Below are 15999 nucleotides of genomic sequence, written 5' to 3' on the forward strand. Positions count from 1 at the left end.
GTCAATGGTTGGAAAGGTTGACATAAAAAAAAAATGTTTTTTCATGCGGCCCATGTACCACAATCTTACAAAGTTCGACAAAATATTTTATATATATATATTTTTTTTAAATTTATTTATTTATTTTATTTTATTTTTGTAATTTTTTAAAAAAATGTATATTTATATGCATATTTATATGCATACATACATAGATGTTTGTATAGATGTATGTATATACATATGTATGTTTCTATGTATGTATATGTATATATGTATGAATATGTGTATATATGTATATGTTTATAGATATATTCATATGTATGACTTACTATGATTGATTATTTATTTCATATATATATATATATATATATATATATATATATATATATATATATATATATATATATATATATATATATATATATATATATATATATATATATATATATATATATATATATACATATATATATATATATATATATATATATATATATATATATATATATATATATATATATATATATATATATATATATAACATTTTGATGTGTATTTATATGCATACATACATAGATGGTTGTATAGATGTATGTATATGTGTATATATGTATATGTTTATAGATATATTTATATTTATTACTTATTAAGATTAATTATTTATTTAATATACATATATATATATTGTATATTTATATACATATTTATATGCATACATACAGTACATAGATGTTTGTATGTACTGTATGTGTGTATATATGTATGTATATGTGTATATATGTATATGTTTATAGATATATTTGTATGTATTACTTATAATGATTAATTATTTATTTCATATATATATATATATATATATATATATATATATATATATATATATATATATATATATATATATATATATATATGTGTATATATTATATTACATTTTCATTACAGTTTTAAAAAGTGGACTCTTTTGGGACCTAAGGATACAATTCATTCATGTATTTATTTGTAATAAACTAGTATTTGCAGAAAAAAAAAACCTTATCCCAAAACATTGAAATCCGTGAAGTTGTTCACAAATCTTTGATGAATAAAAACAAATATATGACATGATGTATTCCTCCCAGCGCTGCGTTGACAGTGTCTCAGTAAGCGAGGTCCAGAAGGGGGCGTGTCCTGTGCCGGGCAGTAAATTACTCCCGACTCCTGGATGCCAATGTCACGCCTGATCAATTGATCGCTGTGAATTAGCTAATGCACCTGGGGCCGGCGCCTGGCATCAACATAAAACACTCGCCGTGAAGATGGCGGCACCGTACACGCCAACGTTGATGGATGTCGCCCGCAGTCTGCCAGGGAGTCTGTGAAGAATCTTAGCTGAGGAGCATCCTTCTTCAAGAAGAATGGAAGGAAGCTGCAGGAAGTTGATCTTTCAGACAAACAGTTGTGGCAATGAAGATGTGCCAAATGACATCAGTTACATCATGTGTCCTGTCAAGCTGCAGTGGCTGCCCTCAGTCTCCTCATGGATAAAAACATGTGGGCCTCTAATCAAAAAGGAAATCCTCCATTGTTGTTGTCTCCTTTCTTCAAGCAACCGCCAAAGAATACTGTAGTGGTATTTTGTAGTGCCTCAGTACTGTAGTATTTGATTAAAGTACAGTATGCGTGTCAGGTTCAAACACTGATGACATCTATTAAACAAGACAAGAAGCAAGGAATTAAACAGAGACATAATTCAATTTAGCTCAATTGAGGAGAAATGCGTACACGCTCTGGCGAAAGATTGGACGCCTCCTCTTTTATTTGGACTTTCCCTGATTACATGACAACAGCTGTTTCTAAGGGAGGGGGGTCGTAAACAGCCATCGCCTTTGGTTACAAAACAGTTAAAAGAAAAGGTGCCTGGAGGGGGGTCAGGCCCTGCCTCCTCTCCACTTTGTAGATCTCGGGTAAAGACAAAATCTTCCTGTGGATTACAATACATCAAAGACACCGACACCCCCATGTCGCTCCCCATCCTACACAGTGGAGTTTTTTTGCTTGGTAGGATCAATGACAGCTTTGGTCCTCTCGCAGGGCGAGCTGAACTCAATGTAACACAAAGTTTTGTGATAACTTAGATACAATTATTCCGACAATGTGGTATTTGATTAAAGTATGTATTGTAAAGGGACAATAGAGCTGGGCAATATGGCTGAAAACTGTATCACCATATGAGTGTTTTATATCAGTCGATACCCATAACTATTTATATTTTTAAAGGTTAATCTATACATACATACATACGTATATATATATATATATATATATATATATATATATATATATATATATATATATATATATATATATATATATATATATATATATGTATATATGCTGTATGTGTATTTATGCTGTATGTGTATATGTAAATATTTATGTATATATGTATTTATATGTATATACACATGTATATATACTGTACATATATGTATATTATTGTTTGTATACTGCATATATGTATACATATTTACATATGTATGTGCATATATATATATATATATATATATATATATATATATATATATATATATATTATATATATATATATATATATATATATATATATATACTATATATATATATATATATATATATATATATACATACACTGCAAATGAGTTAACACACAATCATTGTTGTATAAACAAGTTAGTTGTAAGTATGGCCGGTCCTGGCACACCCCGTTCCGCGGCAGGCCCGCAGGCCACGCCCCCCTCCACATACATCAATAACATCCTGTAATTTGATTTTGGTATTACTATTTATGACATCTTCCGATAGATTAACATTTTACACCAATGAGAGCATTTTAAAACTGCCAAACTCACACCTATTTGACTGGTGAATATTATCGCATCATTTATTCGGAAATGATAAATCACGACAAATGAAGATAGACTACTATGAACAGCAACATGTAAGTGTAAAAAAACAACAACATTATGATTTGTATGTTTTTAGATTGTGCTTGTTCTGTTTTTAAACAAAGAAAACAATCTGACTTTGTCTTTATTTTTAAGTCATCATGCCATGGTTTTACCAGTCCGGGCCCACTTGGGAATAGATTTTCCTCTATGCGGCTTCTGAGTTAAAATGAGTTTGAAACCCCTGATGTAATGTAAAAATGTGTCATATGTGGTCGATATCGTATCATATCATTATCCGTGTCGGCCAATACTCCATTCTGCAGTTCGTTTCCCTGTTAGAGAAGCAGAAAGTAGTGAAAGATTCAACAGTTTTGGATTAAATTCACTCGTGAAAGTTTATTTTCATTTTGAATTTCCTGCAGAAAAACTGATTGTGTTGTGTTTATGTTGTCTGGCATGTAAATCCTCCACAGCGCGTTATACAACGCTGCTGCTTTATTAGTTTACTTTTTATTTTCCCTCTCGCTGCTGCACTTCAGCTCGGGGGCAGATTGTTGGCATGTTTTATTCATACGCCTTATAGATTTCTTCTGAAAGATGATTTTGTGGCAGGAAGTCCCGTGGCCTCGCAGCGAGGCAGCGGCCTGCGCCTTTAAGGCGATTCTCAGACCAAAAAGTCTGCTATTTTTACAGGATCATTATTCTGATGTGCCTTTCGCTAATGAGGGAATGTTTTTTTGGGTTTTTTTTTTGTGGGAGAAGATGATTCGTTTTGAAAGAAAGGCGTGAAGAAATACAAATAGATACATAATCCTGCGGCGTGTCTGCCCACTCCGCCTGGCAATTTGTGGCTGCGGATGTGTGTGTGCGCCTAATAAAGTGTGTGTGCCCCTAGTAAAGTTTTATATATATATATATATATATATATATATATATATATATATATATATATATATATATATATATATATATATATATATATAATATATATATATATATATATATATATATATATATATATATATATATATATATATATATATATATATATATATATATATATATATATATATATATATATATATATATATTTTTTTTTATTTATTTATTTTTTAATTGAACAAACATACAGTTATAATTCACACAAAAGTCAAGGCATTTTCAACATCAAGGAAAGAAAACAAAAGCAAATACAGATAGAGTAATAATACTAAAAAATATGAAGAAAATACATTAAGTTTAAAAAAATACAAAAAGGGCTACCTAAATCACTTTAAATGTTTTCAACACGGATATTGTAATGTTTACTGCTTAAACATTTATTGTGAAAGTCTGTATCCTTACTGCGGTAACAGGATGTATCGCGCTTCACTAACCGGAAAAAGGTTCAACGAAGAGGTAAAATAAATAATAAGAGTTGTCTACGTCCAGTTATTATCCAGATTAGTCTATAACACTTCTCGTGTATAACTAATCACAACAGATATCAATTGAAGGGCCTTTCTACTCTTAATCATTTCGTGCCCCTCGTAAAGTGTGTGTGCTCTAAAGTCGCCACACGACACGCTCGGAAATAAATTGCAGCTCCGGCGCGTCCCTTCTTGACATCCCCACTTCCGCCCGGCCGCGGTCTATTATGGGATGTCACCGGGTCTTGATCGCTATTTGCCGCCTTTTTGATGGAGGCGCTCGGCATTGTGGGTAAGCAGAGTGACCGTTGACTCGTTGTTACCCGGATGAAGACATGTTTCCCTCCGCGCACCGGGGAGTCGTGCCGCCCGCACACCTGAGGACGTGTTTATAATTCGGCTAACAGGATTTTCCACGGACGATAGACGCACAAACAGAGTCTTTAGGAGGTTTTAAATATGTTCTCTCACCGAAAGATAAGGGAAAATGGTTTTAATTCATTTGGTAATGAGTTCACTTCATTTGCGGATTTTTTTTTTTTTAATGCTCATTTCACGGATTGTTATGAGTTCTTAAAGACGAGTCAAAAACTAAGGTAGGACCACCCACTGATAAATGATATCAATTTGGCCAACAATAGAGCTTCTAAAAATATCGCTATAATATTAAAATGGGTAGAGATTTCTGCACTTTAATACATAGACATCTTATAAGTAGACGCAGCATTGGCTGCTGTGACGCGAGAAATTCGGCTGCCATCTTGAAGTGGTGATGAGGACCCTGCGATTGATTGAAACTTTTATTAGTAGGTTGCACAGTGAAGTACATATTCTGTACAATTAACCACTAAATGGCAACACCCAAATAAGTTTTTTATCTTGTTTAAGTCGGGGTCCACTTAAATTGATTCATGATCAGTGTTTCCCATAAACTGCCAAGATACCTGTGGCGGTGGGGGCGTGGCTATGGGCGTGGTCACCATGACATCATCGAGTAATTTGCATAATGTACTACAATGATATGATTTTCTTTAAAAAGGCTCAAAAAAATGTATACTTACTAATTAATAATAACAGTTTTGTTTTAAAAGTCCATCCATCCATTTTACAATATAATTACAACACTTTATGTACATATTTATATACAGATTTGAACAATAAGTTATTCACTGAAATATATTTATTAATTGTGGTTCTTTCAAAAAATATATCTTATAAAATATAAAAGCTAAAAGGTCTCTTAAAGCTCTGCCCCTTTAATTAGTGCATACTAAATAATTTAACTTTAGCCTACTACTACAACCATATTATTTACCAGCAACATAAAGTGAAACAAAGGCAGAGGTGTCCTGCCACAGTCAGTAACAAATAAACAGAAAACAGTAGTGGTCAAATACAAATAAGGCAACAAGAGAAGTATCCTAAACTTCTCTCTTGTAAAGTAAATCTGAACAGCCTATATGGGCATCTACATCAACTATATGATTTTCCTGAGAAGCTGGACAGGACAAAAAAAAAAATATATATATATATATATATTTTTTAAATTTGTGGCGGACGTAATTCTTTCGTGGCGGCCCGCCACAAATAAATTAATGTGTGGGAAACACTAATGATACAGATATATACTATTATCATAATACAGTCATCTCACAAGATAACCATCAGAGTATATACATTGAATTATTTACATTATTTACAGTCTGGGGTGCGGGATATGGGGGGGGGGGGGGTTAGGTTTGGTTGGTAACAACACTTCAGTCATCAACAATTGCATCATCAGGGAAATGGACATTGGAACAATGTAGGACTGACTTGGTAGGATATGTACAGCAAGTAGTGGACAGAGAGAGAGAGATCAGAAAGTATAAGAAAAAGTGTCTACATTTGATTATTTACAATCCGAAGAGGTATGATGAGGACGGAAGGGTGTTAGTTTAGGGTTGAAATTGCCTGGAGGTGTTCTTTTAGTGCGGTTTTGAAGGAGGATAGAGATGCACTTTCTTTTACACCTGTTGGGAGTGCATTCCATATTGATGTGGCATAGAAGGAGAATGAGTTAAGACCTTTGTTAGATCGGAATCTGGGTTTAACGTGGTTAGTGGAGCTCCTTCTGGTGTTGTGGTTATGGCGGTCATTTACGTTAAGGAAGTAGTTTGACATGTACTTCGGTATCAGGGAGGTGTAGCGGATTTTATAGACCAGGCTCAGTGCAAGTTGTTTTACTCTGTCCTCCACCCTGAGACAGCCCACTTTGGAGAAGTGGGGAGGAGTGAGGTGTGATCTGGGGTGGAGGTCTAGAAGTAATCTGACTAGCTTGTTCTGGGATGTTTGGAGTCTAGGTTTGAGGGACAGTTGACACGTAGGTGTTCAGCGTTTTCCTGCTCAAATGACTGGACTGTTGAAAATAGGAATCGGGGGATTACTTTTCACAAGTAAGATTTAACATTAACGTACTATTGGTTGGGGTGTAACGATACACAACAATTTCGGTTCGATACGTACTTCGGTTTAGAGGTCACGGTTCGGTTCATTTTCGGTACAGTAAGAAAACAACAAAATATACATTTTTGGGTTTTTATTTACCAATTTTGCAAATTCTTCCACCAAAAATATTTTTCTTAGTGGAATATTTGATGTGAAGTAATCGGAACCTTGGATAGGTCAATAATTCATAATGACATTGATTTTGATTCAATATTATGTTTTGAGCAATGACAGTTTGAAAGAAAAAAAAAACAGCTCTTTTTTTTTAGTCAACATTGCAACTTTTTCTAAATTACATTCAACCTTTAAGCTTTTTTATTTCACTTTTGTTATGTTTTTGTTTATTTTAATAGTATTTTCAGAATGTGCCGTAGGCCTTTAAAACATTAGCTGTGGGCCGCAAATGGCCTCCGGGGCACACTTTTGACACCCCTGCTATAGATAATACAAAATTAAATGTGATACATCTATGGATAAAAAGCAGAGCCTGGCGACGCATGCGCGTTTATCATAACTCTCTCTCTCTCTCCGTCTCTGCCCCTCCCTCACCAATGCTGCTGCGCGCACAATTTGTTTTGTTTTTAACCCCTTCTTAACCCTGAACGTACATTGAAAATACACGCAACCCTAACTCAAAATGCCGGACATTTGAGGCATTTAATAAACTCCGCCCTGACAGCTCCGCAAAAGAGGACATGTCCGGTGAAAATAGGACGTATGGTCAGTGTATCGTAGCCCGTTAGCTGCTAGCATGCCGTGTGTTGTGCCTTGGTGTGCATTGTTTACACAACGTGCGTTACGCTACTTAATATGTCCGTGTGGAAACTCGTTCGGTACACCTCTGAACCGAACCGGAACCCCCGGATCAATACAAATACACGTACCGTTACACCCCTAACTATTGGTTATATTTTGTGAAAATAATTTTACCACGTAGTTGAGAAGGAGCAAAGATCTTCAATAGTACTAAAATCGTAGCCGCTAGCAAACAAAAGTATGACCATAATAGAATTGCTTGTCAATGAAATTAATGTAATTTAAAAATGTCATACTTGGATAACATAAAGTTGAAATAAATGATGAAGATAAAGATTGTAAAAGCCAACAGGGGTAAAAGTTAGGACCACAGTCCAGATTGTGTAGGGGAGGGGTAATATATGTTAGCTAACTAGACAATCAGATGGACAGTAGCTACACAGTATTATACAAGTCTAAATTTAGTCTAGCTTTCCAACCCAATTTTGTGTAGCCCACCTTTGTGAAATGTGTGGGACAAAATATGTGATAAACAGGAAAAGACCTGCCACACTTACCTGACACCTGGAATGGGGTAATTTTGGGGATTACTGTGGAACTACTAGGCTATGTGTTCACCCGGCTATGAACTGAGACCTGATGAATCATATTCCATAAGCACTGACCTAGATTCCATCTGACACTTTTGAAGGTTTCCCAAAGACCTTTCTGCCCCACCTAAAACAAAATTCACCAGCCGCCACTGATTGTGATGCATTCTCATTTTGGGCAAAGTATAAGACAATACTTTTTTAACAGTGTAATTGCAACCAGGAATAAGTCTTCAAGTAACAATATTCAAATACTAACATTGTTCGGTAAGACAGAATTTGGTTTTATTCTGAATCCAGTGAAACAGATTAATGGTTTTAGCTGATAAAAAGACTTTCAGGTGTTTATATATGTTCATGTTTAAGTATTTGGCAGACGCTTTAATCCAACGCGACATACATACAAAAATACATATAAAACAATCACTGTAAACATGATCATTTAAGGGAAGAATGTAATACAAAATATCAATACAAAGTGTCAAGACAGAATAAACTCTGCTGCTGCAGCAACAGAGATGCAGTCTATAGGTTCCTAAGATATATAGACATCTAATGTATTCATACATTTTTTATGTAGGATATACGCATGTATATATAACCTAATCATATTGTTTCTTCAATTTAAAAATAGCTTTTTAGAAAAATATAATCCCTTTTTTGTGGTTATATTCACAGTTTTGATCTCGGACGTCTGGTCACTTATAGCATATAAGAATATTCTATTTCTGTTAAGCAATCTACAGTGTTTCCCACACATTCATTTATTTGTGGCGGCCCGCCACGAAAGAATTACGTCCGCCACAAATAAAAAAAAATAAAAAAATTGTTTTAATTTTTTTTGTCCTTTCCAGCTTCTCAGGCAAATCATATAGTTGATGTAGATGCCCATATAGGCTGTTCAGATTTACTTTACAAAAGAGAAGTGTAGGATACTTCTCTGTTGCCTTATTTGTATTTGACCACTACTGTTTTCTGTTTATTTGTTACTGACTGTGGCAGGACACCTCTGCCTCTGTTTCACTTTATGTTGGTGGTAAATAATATGGTTGTAGTAGTAGGCTAAAGTTAAATTATTTAGTATGCACTAATTAATGGGGCAGAGCTTTAAGAGACATTTTAGCTTTTATATTTTATAAGATATATTTTTTGTAAGAACCACAATTAATAAATATATTTCAGTGAATAACTTATTGTTCAAATCTGTATATAAATATGTACATAAAATGTTGTAATTATATTGTAAAATGGATGGATGGATGGACGTTTAAAACAAAACTGTTATTATTAATTAGTAATTATACATTTTTTTAGCCTTTTTAGAGAAAATCATATCATTGTCTGTAAATTATGCAAATTACTCGATTATGTCATGGCGACCACGCCCATAGCCACGCCCCCACCGCCACAGGTATCTTGGCAGTTTATGGGAAACACTGGGTTACTTATAGCATATAAGAATATTCTATTACTGTTAAGCAAACTATGAATAATAAAACATGTGTCCTTTATCATAGCTACACGTATGACCAAAAAACATGTGTAAATCAGTGGTATTCAGTTAGGTAAAATGAATTAAATGCACTGACAGTTCATTGCACCTGCCAAATGAATTGCACTGAGTGGAGCGGATCACCACTCCAAGATGGCGGCCCCGCGTCTCGTCAGCGCCAGTAGGCAGTAGCGCTCCATGCTGCGTCTACTTATAAGATGTCTATGCTTTTATAGGCACCGACCAAAATCCGTCAGTATTTAGATATTGTTGCACGTGATGTCACATCTGGTTGTGAACTTGTCACGTCCGGTTGCAGACTAAACGACAACAATCAGTCAAGCAGCACTCGGCCAAACTCTCTAAGTAGTGTTGCCGTTTTTAACACCAACAAAGCGAGTGTGCATTGTACGGTGCCACTCTTTTTCATTGGATTTGTAGGGTTTCCCCTAGACGGCCAAGATACCTGTGGGGGCGTGGCCACCATGATGTAATTGAGGAATTTGCATAACTTCCTACGACATGATTTTCTTTAAAAAGGCTTAACAAATCTGCTATTAGTATACAGTGTTGGCGTTAACACACTTTTTTTTGTCTTTTTACGCATTGAAATCAGAAAGGACGCACATTTCCGAAGTGCGCGCGTCCCCCGGACGCGGATTTATTTATTTTTTACCGCCCGGTTTCCTTGTTTTTTTTATCAATTATGAATGAATGTTTATAACTGAATACATTTACATTTGCATACAATTTTTTTTTCTTTTGTATACTTTTTTTAATGAATTGAGTAATGTTTATGACAACCTTTTTCCAAAACAACATTATACAATGTGAGCTACAACAGGATAATGCATACATTTATCATTTGTTTTCAAAACGGTTACAAAAAAATGGGGCCCCAAAGATATACTGTGGGATCCCATTTTTCTGAATTGATTGGGTCCCAATTCCTAGTGCCACACTGAATATAGATTAGTATTAAAAATGTTTTAACGTTTTGCCTAGGGCTGCAACTAGCGATTAATTTGATAATCGATTAATCTGTCGATTATTACTTCGATTAATCAATTAATAATCGGATAAAAGAGACCAACTACATTTCTATCCTTTCCAGTATTTTATTGAAAAAAAACAGCATACTGGCACCATACTTATTTTGATTATTGTTTCTCAGCTGTTTGTAAATGTTGCAGTTTATAAATAAAGATTTATTTAAAAAAAAAAAAAATATATATATATATATATATATTTTTTAAAAGCCTCTGCGCATGCGCATAGCATAGATCCAACGAATCGATGACTAAATTAATCGGCAACTATTTTTATAATCGATTTTAATCGATTTAATCGATTAGTTGTTGCAGCCCTAGTTTTGCCATATTTTCAATCGTTGCTTTTGCATATCGGAAATCCAATGTGAATTAGAATCGAGCTAGCCCATTTTTTACTTTTGAGCGCTTTCCATCAGGCATGCTTCTCCTGAGAAATGACAACTTTTACTTCGAGGCAGTCCGCTACGAATACGCCTGTGTCAGGTTCAAACACTGATGACATCTATTAAACAAGACAAAGAAGCAAGGAATTAAACAGAGACAGAATTAAATTTGGCTCAATTGAGGAGAGACGTCTGGCCTGTACTCTAGTACAGTGTTCCAACACGCTCTGGCGAAAGATTGTAGGCCTCCTCTTTTATTTGGACTTTCCCTGATTACATGGCAACAGCTGTTTCTAAGAGACGGGGGTCGTAAACAGCCATCGCCTTTCATTACAAAACAGTTCAAAGAAGAGGTCGAAAAACAGTTCACAGAAAATGTCGCCTTGAGGGGAGTCAGGCCCTGCTTCCTCTCCGCTTTGTAGTTCTTGGGTCAAGACAAAGTCTGCCTGTTGATTACAATACATGAAAGAAACAGAACACCTTCATGTTGCGTCCCATCCTACACAGTGGAGTTTTACAAGTCTTCTGCTTGGTAGGATTAAAGACAGCTTTTGTCTTCTCGCCGGGAACTCAATGTAAAGCAAAGTTTTGTGGTAACTTAGATACAATTATTCTGACAGCCTGTCTGGCCGTCAAGTCTGCAACCGGAACCACGACAAAGTTAGCGAAATATGGCACCGTTTTATTTTACGTAAATTGACTGAATTCGGTCCGTACCGTTCCTAGCCGTGTGTCTCACAGGTTAAAGTTATGAAGCTAATCGAAAATAATGTTTTAGAAATGAAGCAGTTTTTGAATTTGAGAAAAAAAACGGGTTTAGAAAAGGAGTCGTCTTATATTTGTGGCGTTAGAGGTTCGTACTTACAAACTGGTAACTGACCAGAAATATTTTCCCCCCAAAAAAAACGTGTCTTGAAAAAGAACGCCTGTCTTACATTGAGATGTGCTACAAAAGAAGTAAAGCTCCCGGCCTCGTTCTAGGTCCAGTGGCCGTGATCAGCGGCGAGGAAGACTCGGCCAGCCCCCTTCACCACGTCAACCACGGGATCATAACGCCGTGCACGCTGGACGCGGGGCCGGACGCCGTCGTCATCGGGATGACTCGCATCCCCGTGGTGGAGAACCCGCAGTATTTCCGACACGGACACAACTGCAACAAGCCGGCAACTCGTGAGTACTTTTGATTACGCAACACTACGGCGACACACGTCTTAGCCATGTTTGTTTACGAATTGCGTTCATTTGCGTCTTTATTTGGACGCCATTACGTTTATGTAACTGGATTTTGTCTACTGAATTTTTGCTGACAGTTTCATTGAATAAAAACGTGTTTTTTTTTAAAATTCAAATTGCTAAAATAAAGTGTAAAAAATGCCTGAAGCACAGGATAGATTGTTTCGGTCTTCATTTACCGGAAGTGAGTCTTGAGACAAATTTTGCTCACACATTTTTATTTAATTAAATTTTAGCATATGTTGATGTTAACAAAAATTCAGTTAACAAAATTCAAACGCCAAAAATTCAGTTTCATAAATTTACTGCGAATAAAAAAAGCTTTTGTAATAAAGAAGGAAATTAACCTCCATAAACTACTGCGTCAATGCTAAACTGCAACACAATTTTTTATTTTTTTTCACTAAAATGCTCATTTTACAATATATAAAATTACCGTAAATTCCGGACTATAAGCCGCTACTTTTCACTTTGGATTTGTCAATCAATCAATCAATGTTTATTTATATAGCCCTAAATCACAAGTGTCTCAAAGGGCTGCACAAGCCACAACGACATCCTCGGTTCAGATCCCACATCAGGGCAAGGAAAAACTCAACCCAATGGGACAATGAGAAACCTTGGAGAGGACCCCCCCCCCCCCCCTCCGCGACCGGTGCAATGGACGTCGAGTGGATCTAGCATAATATTGTGAAAGTCCAGTCCATAGTGGATCTAACATAATAGTGAAAGTCCAGTCCATAGTGGATCTAACATAATAGTGAAAGTCCAGTCCATAGTGGATCTAACATCATAGTGTGAGAGTCCAGTCCATAGTGGATCTAACATAATAGTGAAAGTCCAGTCCATAGTGGATCTAACATAATAGTGAAAGTCCAGTCCATAGTGGATCTAACATAATAGTGAGAGTCCAGTCCATAGTGGATCTAACATCATAGTGTGAGAGTCCAGTCCATAGTGGATCTAACATCATAGTGTGAGAGTCCAGTCCATAGTGGTTCTAACATAATAGTGAGAGTCCAGTCCATAGTGGATCTAACATAATAGTGAGAGTCCAGTCCATAGTGGATCTAGCATAATAGTGTGAGAGTCCAGTCCATAGTGGATCTAACATAATATTGTGAGAGTCCAGTCCATAGTGGAGCTAACATAATAGTGAGAGTCCAGTCCATAGTGGATCTAACATAATAGTGAGAGTCCAGTCCATAGTGGATCTAACATAATAGTGAAAATCCAGTCCATAGTGGATCTAACATAATAGTGAGAGTCCAGTCCATAGTAGATCTAACATAATAGTGTGAGAGTCCAGTCCATAGTGGATCTAACATAATAGTGAGAGTCCAGTCCATAGTGGATCTAACATAATAGTGTGAGAGTCCAGTCCATAGTGGATCTAACATAATATTGAGAGTCCAGTCCATAGTGGATCTAACATAATATTGAGGGTCCAGTCCATAGTGGATCTAGCAGAATATTGTGAGAGTCCAGTCCATAGTGGATCTAACATAATATTGTGAGAGTCCAGTCCATAGTGGATCTAACATAATAGTGTGAGAGTCCAGTCCATAGTGGATCTAGCATAATATTGTGAGAGTCCAGTCCATAGTGGATCTAGCATAATATTGTGAGAGTCCAGTCCATAGTGGATCTAACATAATAGTGAGAGTCCAGTCCATAGTGGATCTAACATAATAGTGAGAGTCCAGTCCATAGTGGATATAACATAATATTGAGAGTCCAGTCCATAGTGGATCTAGCATAATATTGTGAGAGTCCAGTCCATAGTGGATCTAGCATAATATTGTGAGAGTCCAGTCCATAGTGGATCTAACATAATAGTGAGAGTCCAGTCCATAGTGGAGCTAACATAATAGTGAGAGTCCAGTCCATAGTGGATCTAACATAATAGTGAGAGTCCAGTCCACAGCGGATCTAGCATAATATTGTGAGAGTCCAGTCCATAGTGGATCTAACATAATAGTGTGAGAGTCCAGTCCATAGTAGATCTAACCTAATATTGTGAGAGTCCAGTCCATAGTGGATCTAACGTGATAGAGTCCAGTCCATAGTGGATCTAACATAATAGTGAGAGTCCAGTCCATAGTGGAGCTAACATAATAGTGAGAGTCCAGTCCATAGTGGATCTAACATAATAGTGAGAGTCCAGTCCACAGCGGATCTAGCATAATATTGTGAGAGTCCAGTCCATAGTGGATCTAACATAATAGTGTGAGAGTCCAGTCCATAGTAGATCTAACCTAATATTGTGAGAGTCCAGTCCATAGTGGATCTAACGTGATAGAGTCCAGTCCATAGTGGATCTAACATAATAGTGAGAGTCCAGTCCATAGTGGAGCTAACATAATAGTGAGAGTCCAGTCCATAGTGGATCTAACATAATAGTGAGAGTCCAGTCCACAGCGGATCTAGCATAATATTGTGAGAGTCCAGTCCATAGTGGATCTAACATAATAGTGTGAGAGTCCAGTCCATAGTAGATCTAACCTAATATTGTGAGAGTCCAGTCCATAGTGGATCTAACGTGATAGAGTCCAGTCCATAGTGGGGCCAGCAGGAGACCATCCTGAGCGGAGACGGGTCAGCAGCGCAGAGACGTCCCCAACCGATGCACAGGCGAGCGGTCAACCCTGGGTCCCGACTTTGGACAGCCAGCACTTCATCCGTGGCCACTGAACCTGTGCCCCCCCCCCCCCCCCCCCTCCACGAGGGAGAGGGGGGCAGAGCAGAAAAGAAAAGAAACGGCAGATCAACTGGTCTAAAAGAGGGGTCTATTTAAAGGCTAGAGTATACAAATGAGTTTTAAGATGGGACTTAAATGCTTCTATTTGTAAGACGAGCGGCTAATTTATGGATTTTTCTTCACTGACGGCAATATAAAAAAGTAATTGTACATTAAAAAAAACAAGCAAACACACTTACAGGGTGATTTGTTGTTTGTGCTATGGCGCCATCTTTTGGACGAATTCACTTGTTGCAGGTGCTGCAGTGTCCTTCCATTTATCAAAGTGCTTTTTTTTTAATCAGAGTGGTTTTCAGTCTTCTATAGAGATGTCTGGTAATATCAGACTGCCGATATTATCGGCCGATAAATGCTTTAAAATGTAATATCGTAAATTATCGGTATCGGTTTCAAAAAGTAAAATGTATAACTTTTTAAAACGCCGCTGCCAGACGTAGGGAGAAGTACAGAGCGCCATGAACCTTAAAGGCACTGCCTTTGCGTGCCGGCCCAATCACATAATATCTACGGCTTTTCACACACACAAGTGAATGCTAACATACTTGGTCAACAGCCATACAGGTCACACTGAGGGTGACCAAATAAACAACTTTAACACTGTTACAAATATGCACCACACTGTGAACCCACACCAAACAAGAATGACAAACACATTTCGGGAGAACATCCGCACCGTAACACAACATAAATACCCAGAACCCCTTGCAGCACTAACTCTTCCGGGACGCTTAAAAAGTAAAGATAAAGGTAAAGTTATAACACTGAAACGCCCTCAGGAAGAAGTGCTATAAGACATGGCTAGCTAGCTAGCGGCTAACGTCCACCCGCAGTCTGCAGTGTTGTAGCTACTTCTAAATCACTAATCCTCGCCTCCATGGCGACAAATAAAGTAAGTTTCTTACAAGTATCATTATCACTGCAGGACGAGGAATAGCTAAACATGCTTCA

At 36.7% G+C, this 15999-nt stretch overlaps 1 protein-coding gene across 3 annotated transcripts in view; it reads left to right on the forward strand.

Moving 5' to 3' along the window:
* The first annotated feature begins 4434 nt into the window (after positions 1–4434).
* LOC133665429 (NT-3 growth factor receptor-like) overlaps positions 4435–15999 on the forward strand; it is a 157087-nt gene continuing 145522 nt past the window's right edge. For 2 of the 3 annotated variants that reach the window (XM_062070725.1, XM_062070731.1), the window contains exons 1-2: positions 4435–4589; positions 12039–12227. In XM_062070725.1, coding sequence (XP_061926709.1) covers positions 4568–4589; positions 12039–12227 — 211 coding nt within the window. In that variant the 5' untranslated portion in view covers positions 4435–4567. Of the gene's footprint in view, positions 4590–4625; positions 4894–12038; positions 12228–15999 lie in introns of those variants that run through there. The other variant, XM_062070739.1, reaches the window with a different exon arrangement.

The sequence above is a fragment of the Entelurus aequoreus genome, linkage group LG02, assembly GCF_033978785.1.
Source record: "Entelurus aequoreus isolate RoL-2023_Sb linkage group LG02, RoL_Eaeq_v1.1, whole genome shotgun sequence".
In the NCBI taxonomy this organism is placed as follows: Eukaryota; Metazoa; Chordata; class Actinopteri; order Syngnathiformes; family Syngnathidae; genus Entelurus; species Entelurus aequoreus.